At 42.3% G+C, this 8,799-nt stretch overlaps 1 protein-coding gene across 1 annotated transcript; it reads right to left on the reverse strand.

Moving 5' to 3' along the window:
- Positions 1 to 7,330: 7,330 nt before the first annotated feature.
- Positions 7,331 to 7,698, reverse strand: LOC128740125 (uncharacterized). The gene is made up of 2 exons (XM_053835636.1): positions 7,693 to 7,698; positions 7,331 to 7,639 (listed from the first exon to the last, which is right to left on the reverse strand). The coding sequence occupies exons 1-2, from the start codon at positions 7,696 to 7,698 to the stop codon at positions 7,331 to 7,333; spliced, it is 315 nt and encodes a 104-aa protein (XP_053691611.1).
- Positions 7,699 to 8,799: the final 1,101 nt, after the last annotated feature.

Genomic DNA, 8,799 nt, shown 5'->3' on the forward strand with positions numbered 1-8,799 from the left:
TAGGGTATGCCTCACACTAGTCGCTCCTGCTACCACTGACGACGGGTTCAATATTCACTGGGCCTTATAACGAACGGCCACTGTCTGCACTACGCATAGCCTAATAACGAACGGCTTAGTAGTCCTTTAGTAATGCAAAGCCTGATGACGAACGGCTTGCGTTTCACCCGGAGGCACGGCGCACAAACGACACGACTGCCTGCACTTCACGGGCAGGGTCAACACTAGTGTACTTCACTTTGATTTTCAATCCTTCCTTCGGCTCTTAGGCCACGAAAACTGTATACTCCCGTAGAGTATTTTACTGGCTCGGCACTTTGATGCTTTTTCGGTTGGCCTTTTAGCCACGCGCACTAGTCACCTCCGGGTTAAAACTTTTCATTTTATGATCTCTCGCGCTCGCTTAAGCAAGTCCTTTTATTCCTCATCTGTCCGCTTTCCATATTAGACCCTCCCTGCATCCCGTCTTCCCGTTATTTTTCCTCCGCCTCCTCACGATTCTTATACTTACTTACTTACTTAATTGGCCTAACGTCTTATGACAAGGCCTGCGCAGTATAATTTCTCCATCTGTTTCGGTCCATGGCAACTGATCTCCAGTTCCGCGGGCACCCAGTGCTCGCCAGATCTCGCTCCACCTGGTCTTGCCACCTCGCTCGCTGTGCCCCTCTTCGTCTTGTTCCTACCGGATTTGATGCGAAAACCATTTTTGCAGGATAGTTGTCCGGCATTCTAGCAACATGTCCTGCCCAACGTATCCGTCCAGCTTTAACCACTTTCTGAATACTTGGTTCGCCGTAGAGACGCGCGAGCTCGTGGTTCATTCTTCGCCTCCATACACCGTTCTCTTGCACTCCGCCAAAGATGGTTCTTAGCACCCGCCGTTCGAAAACTCCGAGTGCTCGTAGGTCCTCTTCTAGCAATGTCCACGTTTCGTGCCCGTAGAGGACAACCGGTCTAATTAGCGTTTTGTACAGTGTGCACTTTGTACGGGGGCTCAGATTGTTCGACCGCAAGTGTTTGTGGAGTCCGTAGTAGGCCCGACTTCCGCTGATAATACGTCTTTTAATCTCACGGCTGGTATTGTTGTCCTCTGTTGCCAGCGAGCCAAGGTATACGAACTCGTCGACTACCTCGAACTCATCCCCGTCGATTACCACGGTGCTGCCCAAGCGAGCCCTGTCGCGCTCGGTCCCGCCCGCCAGCATATACTTCGTTTTAGACGTATTTATCTGCAATCCAATCTTCTCTGCTTCGCGTTTCAGTCTGGTGTACTGATCTTCCACTGCCTCAAATGTTCTGCCGACAGCATCCACGTCGTCAGCAAAGCAGATAAATTGACTGGATTTGTTGAAAATCGTGCCCCGCATTTCGATCGCCGCTCGCCTTATAACACCTTCAAGCGCAATGTTGAATAGCAGGCAGGAAAGACCATCTCCTTGTCGAAGTCCCCTGCGAGATTCGAATGGGTCCGACAATCCACCCGAGATTCTCACACAGCACTGGATCCCATCCATCGTAGCCATGATAAGTCTAGTAAGCTTACCCGGAAAGCCGTTTTCGTCCAAAATTTTCCATAGCTCTTGTCGGTTTACGCTATCATATGCGGCTTTGAAATCGATGAACAGGTGGTGCGTGGGGACTCGGAATTCGCGGCACTTTTGGAGGATCTGCCGCAGGGTGAAGATTTGGTCTGTTGTAGACCGACCCTCCATGAAGCCGGCCTGGTAACTTCCCACAAATCTATTGGCTATTGGCGATAGTCGATGAAAGAGGACTTGGGACAGCACTTTGTAGGCGGCATTCAGGATAGTGATGGCTCGGTAGTTCTCACAATCCAGCTTATCACCTTTCTTGTAGATAGGGCAGATAACCCCGTCTTTCCACTCCTCCGGTAGTCGTTCCGTATCCCAAATCTTGACAATCAATTGATGCAGACAGCCGGCCAACTTGTCCGGGCCCATTTTAATAAGTTCCGCTCCAATGCCATCCTTTCCCGCTGCTTTGTTGTTCTTCAGCCGCTGGATGGCTTCTTTAACTTCCCTTATCGATGGGGGTGGCACATCTTCGTCGCTTGCTGCACCAATGTGGTCACTTCCTCCGCTATCATGGTCTTCCGCCTGCACGCCATTCAGGTGTTCATCGTAGTGCTGCTTCCACCTTTCGATCACCGCACGGTCATCAGTCAAGATACCTCCATCTTTATCTCTGCACATTTCGGCCCGCGGCACGAAGCCTTTGCGAGATCCGTTGAGTTTCTGATAGAACTTCCGTGTGTCGTGAAAGCGGTACAGCTGTTCGAGTTCTTCGCACTCCTTCTCCTTTTGGTGGCGCTTCTTTTCCTTGAAGAGTCGGGTTTGCTGCCTCCGCTTCTGTTTGTATCGCTCCACATTCTGACGGGTGGCTCTACGCAGCATTTGTATCCGCGCTGCGTTCTTCTCATCCAATATCTGCTGGCATTCCTCGTCAAACCATTCGTTACGTCGATTCGGTGCCACACTGCCTAGGACGTTCTCCGCTACGCTGTTAATGGCTGTTTTCACGGCATTCCAACAGTCTTCAAGAGGGGCTTCATCCAGCTCTCCCTCTTCCGGCAGCGCGGTTTCGAGAGATAACGCGTAGTTTTCGGCGACCTCTGGTTGCTTCAGTCGCGCTAGATTATACCGTGGCGGGCGGCGGTATCGTATGTTGTTCACAACCGATAGTTTTTGACGTATCCTTACCATCACTAGGTAGTGGTCCGAATCAATGTTAGCGCCCGGATAGGTTCTGACGTCGATAATGTCTGAAAAGTGCCGACCATCTATCAGAACGTGGTCGATTTGTGATTCTGTCTGATTGGGTGATCTCCAGGTGTACCGATGGTAGAGGTTATGCTGGAAGAAGGTACTACGTATGGTCATGTTCTTGGAGGCGGCGAAGTCGACAAGTCTTAGGCCGTTTTCGTTCGTTTGCGGGTGAGCGCTGAACCGTCCAATCACCGGTTTGAATTCCTCCTCCTGACCAACCTGAGCATTACAGTCCCCTCTTATACTATAACAATCTTATCGTTTTTATGTTGGTGTCCCGATCAAACATTTACTATGAACTTTTATTTTAACGGTAACAGTTGCATGCAAATCATTTAATATGTTCCTAACCCTAAGTATTTCATTCTAAATAATATCAAACAAAACTAAACTAACCAACAATATGACATGCAATAAATAAATAACAAAAAAAGAAATTAATTAAATAAATTAAATTAAATGAATAACCGGGAAAACAATTTTTAATAAATAATATTCGAGGACACCAATTAGAGCTATTAAACATAAAATAAATGTCTCTCAAATATGCAAGCACAGAGAACTGACATTTATTTTACATTTAGACATTTACTTACAATATTTACAAAAAAAATTTACAATATAAATAATGGTAATTGGCAAGCTGGCCCAGTGACCAAAGGGTTTTATTGTGACCGTGGCAAAATATGGTCACAGTATGTATGTATGTATGTGTGTATGTATGTATGTATGTATGTATGTATGTATGTATGTATGTATGTATGTATGTATGTATGTATGTGTGTATGTATGTATGTATGTATGTATGTATGTATGTATGTATGTATGTATGTATGTATGTATGTATGTATGTATGTATGTATGTATGTATGTATGTATGTATGTATGTATGTATATGTGTATGTATGTGTGTATGTATGTATGTATGTATGTAGGTGTGTATGTGATGACAATTTGCAATTTTTAAATTTGCATTGAAATTCAAGAGAAGTGAGAATTATGTTAATTGTCTGAAGTTATTGAAGCCTCTTAGTGAAATACGAACTCTGAAATTAAAGAAAAGAAAAATTTTTACCGACTAAATTCCACTATTTAATATTATTCGCGACAGATACGTATACGCTTTGAAATAAGACACTGATGAAGCCTGCACGTTGTAGGCGAACTACGTATCTGTTGCAAATAAATATTAAATTTATTGTACAAGAAAAGCAAAAAGCGAAGAAAATCAGTTAATTTAAGCATGTAGGTGTAGTGGTGTAGAGGATTAAAATACTAGTGAGTTGATTTTTCCAAAAAAATTTATACAAATTTCATACAAATTTTGCGCATTAATAGTTGCTCTTTTCAATCCATAGATACTAGAGCTTAGAAATGTTATATGAAAAATAGGAAGTAAACGTTGCACGGTAGTAACTTTGTAAGATTTGTTTTCGTTAGTGCCATTTTAAAGGACAGATGTCTTATGTCATGTATCATGTTTTAATAAATAAATCAAAAATGACAAGCACTGGAAATCATATCGATCATATTTCCCATTCTCAAGCATGTTTATGGCGCAGCTTTTGCACTATTGTTCGACCTCATCTTGTTTTCCTAACCCACCCAACATAGTAAAAACGATGCGATCAAGCTAATCAAGACTATCTTTTCATGAAAGTACATTCAAAAGAAGCTCAAGTTTTGATTTTTATGCAAAAATAATTATCTCAAGGAGCACCAGCTAATAAATTTCTCTTTTTATATCTACTGCTCTATTCAGTTATTTTTTCTAATTCAGATATGTTGCAAAATTGAAGCCAAGCAAACTAATAGTAAAATTTTCAGATTAATCATTTTGTTGTAGATATACTTTTTCTTCAAAAGCGAAGTATAATAATAATTTTTCTGAACTCTTGTTTTTCGAAGATGCTAACTTTTGAACGCATGGTATTAATATCAAAATATCAAAACATCTGCTATGAACACATATTTCATATTGTCAATTCAAAACAAAACAGTCTAAGTTAGTTAGACGCTGATGAAGGTCACACGTCGAGACCGAAATACGTATTTATCAATAAAACACAGTAGTAGAATTAAAGGATATAAATAACTTTTTGTTTTTCTTCTTTTTTATCAATTTAAAACAAGTTTCGTATGTGGCTCTGAAGCCCGAAAGTTAAGGCCGTTTGTAGACCCGTTAGAGGGCCAATTTCTAATTTTTTATATATATATTCATTCAAGTCTGCAAAAATTATCTTTTGTGTTAAGATTATTTTTGTATAAATCACGTAAATACTACAAAACTAAATAAGGTGTCCATCAAGTAACATAAATGACGCTTACAAGTATTTACGCACCCAAGGAAAGAAAATATAATTATTCTACGCAATACGTTGTGACTTTTACTGGCAAATAAGGATTTTGAGGAATACGGAACGGATATTTAAGAAAATAGTCAAGTTAATTATAGATGTTATATGTATAGATGAAATTAAATAAAAATTATTGTGGCAGTAGAAAGGCTAGGTCACGCCGCTAGGTGGATTAATTCGGGTTTTTTAGTTTGCGGGCGAAACGGCGTGCCAGTACACCAGCCGGCACTTGCTAGAGCACGGCAAGAGAACGGTACCCGAACGTTCTGACAACTCAGTGACGTACACCGAATATTAACGAATGAGAAAGAAAGCAAAGAACGAAATCATGCAAGCCGTCATATGGGATGGCCCGTCGTTAATACCGTGCTCGTTGGTACCTAACCGAAGGCAAGGCACTTCGATCGGGGTTTCGCATTGTCGGGGAGCGTGCCAGTATGTAGCAACGTCAGTGCGTTCTATTATCGAAAGCACCCAGTGCCGTGCGTATGTGGACGGGTGGCAACCGTGTCGCACCGGACGGTGTTTATAACAAGTCTGGTTTTTGTGTCGATTTCAATTATTACAGAGTCTGAATTCAATCAAATGATCTGAATTTCAGCGTCGCTTGGTAGATCATTTTGTTTTCGCAGTATATCTAATAAATTGGTTTCATTCATTCCTCATTCCAAAAATTTGTAGTCTCGGTCTTAAAGCTTTTCCCATTCAACATTGACCCAGAGATTTGTTAGCACTTTCTAAAAGTTTTGCAGGCGACTATGAGGAATTACAAGTAAGTATAGCTTCGGCATTTGGTTTAAAATAAACTTCTTTTATCGCAAGTGTAACCGGATCGAGTTTGTCATAGATATCACGTCGAGTTGTTTCCAAATTCTGTGTAGCTTTCGGTTTGATGCGCACTGAGTGCTCCATTTTAGTAACACGTTTGGGTTTCAGAACAGAGGCAACTGGGCACTCTTGTTGTTCATAATTATTGTTACCCGATTGTTCTTTTTCTTGGTCAGCAGTACTGGCAATACGACGTTTACCTGAGCGGAGTAAATCTCCTTCAATGTAGGTAGTAGAATCGTGATTGGGTTTTTTCTTGTTTGGCTGGTCGGAAGTTGGAGTCAGGGATGCCACATATAATTCTGTGTTTTTTTGTTGAAAAAATCTGACAATCTGTACGGCGAGGAAAAATATCTGTGCAAAAATCTGTCCAATGCAAAACAATGAGAGTGAAAGAGATAGAGAGATATTTTGCTACCTATTTCCGTCTCTTTCGCTTGCATGTAAAAGCTCAAAAATCTGTTTAATCTGTGTAATTTGGCGAAAATCTGTATTTTATGCATACAGATTCTGTACAGGCGATTTCTTTCAAATATCTGTTAAACACAGAATAATATGTGCATGTGGCAACCCTGGTTGGAGTGCTATCAGATTTACGTTTCGATGACGTCGATGTATTGTTTAAATGTACGTACGAGCACTGAGACGGCATATCATTGGCATCGTCAGAAGTGATGGTTGCATTTATAAGAATAGCGCTAACTCTATCCATAACCTGACTGATGATTCTACGCTCTAAAAGCTTTAACTTACTTTCAAGTATAACTGATGTTTCTTGAAGGATGTTTGCAGAAATTTCACGAGTAAAATTGTCGTCAACACTGTGAGATTTACTCAAGGCGTCGAGCAGTTCGCTGAATTTTTTATGAATATCAGTTAGGCTAAGTTGTTTTTTGCGGCAGTTAATGCATATGAATTTTAGAGCTACATTCTCGCTAAGTGCAGTAACAGCGGAAGACTTCAAATCGGAGCACTTAATATGCAGTATTCGATCGCATCCACCGAAGCAATAAATTCTATCATACTTGTGTGGCATATAAATATATTCGGGTGACATGAGCTGAATTGTTTATATGTTGCTAAGTAACACAACGAATATGTTGCAACCATAGTAACCACGTTTGTTGATTTCACACGTGGTAAGCAAGACACGAGGAGAATCGTCCTCTTTCGTTATTGGACTCTCGACAAGGTAAGTCATACTCGATCAGCGGTCTTAATTGGGTGGTCTTGATAGATTGTAAAACCAAAGAACACACAATGGCGACCGGAACAGGACACATAAAAAAGGGAAAATCAATGTGTGAAAAGACCACCTAATTAAGACCATCGCAAAAGCGGGTCGGAAGGACCGCGCTACGGCGGGTCAGAAAGACCGTGCAACGGCGGGTCAGAAGGACCGCGCAACGGCGGGTCAGAAGGACCGCGCAACGGCGGGTCAGAAGGACCGCGCAACGGCGGGTCGGAAGGACCGCGCAACGGCGGGTCGGAAGGACCGCGCAACGGCGGGTCGGAAGGACCACGCAACGGCGGATCGGAAGGATCGCGCAACGGCGGGTCGGAAGGATCGCGCCACGGCGGGACGGAAGGATCGCGCAACGGCGGGTCGTGACGACCGCGCAAAGGCGGGTCGAAAACATTGCACAAAACGAATCGAAAGAACCGCTACGCTGAAAAAAAAATCGATTTATTCAGGTTGTTCGATTTATACAACCTACACCCATTAACCCTAAAGAGCGAAGCGAATCTCAAGATTGCGCTCCAAAATTAGTATTGGTGTTAATCTTTACTTGTCATTGCAGATTGTGAAATAACGTTGAAAAAAAAGCCCAAGAAAGGAAGATTCGTCCGCCGTATCATCGACTTTGAGTCCGAAGACGATGAGGTGCGCAGCCAAAATTTTGAATATCAAGTAGACATGAAGAAAAATGGAGAAGAGAAAAACCAAGAAACATCCAACAATAAACCCGATACCTCATCTGATGACGACGATGACATGTCCGGTACCGAACATGACGGTGACGAAGAAGGTAGTTGCAAGTTGGTTAATAATGTATTTCGAATTCGGTCTGATTTTCTATTTATCCCAGACATAACATTACAAAAGGACCAAAAACAAGTGATCGCAGGACGTGATGCTGAGCGGATCGATCGTATGGAGAAAATGATCTCTAAAATTAATGATTTCCTGAGCCGCTTTGATGCAGAGCCAGCTCGAGATAACGATGCTGAGAAAAGCTGGAATATCTCAAATAGCGCAGGCCGATGTTAAAGTGTCGCAAACACTTCGTCTAGCATCAGATGGGATAATCCCAAACCATTCCCGAGTGGAATTGCAGCAAATAAAATGTGGGAGCACTGGAACCGCTACGTGGAAAATTTTGAAATAGCAGCCTCCCTCAGCAATGTACTCGATTCTGTCAAAAGGACTCAATTATTATACCTTTCCATGGGCAGTGAATTACAAGAGATCACAAAAGCGGCGAAACTGCGTCCGAACCTGTCAAACTCCTACTGTTACAATATTTTTGTGTCGAATATCCAAAAATATCTACGATCAATGACGGATAGCACCGCCGAACACGAAGCGTTTCTTGAATTGAAACAAGAAAACGGTGGATCAGCGGTGGCTTTCCACGCTAGATTAATGGGGAAAGTTAGATCATGCAACTATTATGTTGATGATGAAGATCGATTTGTACGAACACAACTACTAAAAGGTCTCAAAAATCGAGGTCTAGTCAAATATGCTAGGATGTACGACAGTGATACGAACTTTATTGTTCAGTCGGCGACACGGAGCGAAGCATTCGAGTCGGAAAGCA

Source organism: Sabethes cyaneus, chromosome 3 (assembly GCF_943734655.1).
Source record: "Sabethes cyaneus chromosome 3, idSabCyanKW18_F2, whole genome shotgun sequence".
Lineage (NCBI taxonomy): Eukaryota > Metazoa > Arthropoda > Insecta > Diptera > Culicidae > Sabethes > Sabethes cyaneus.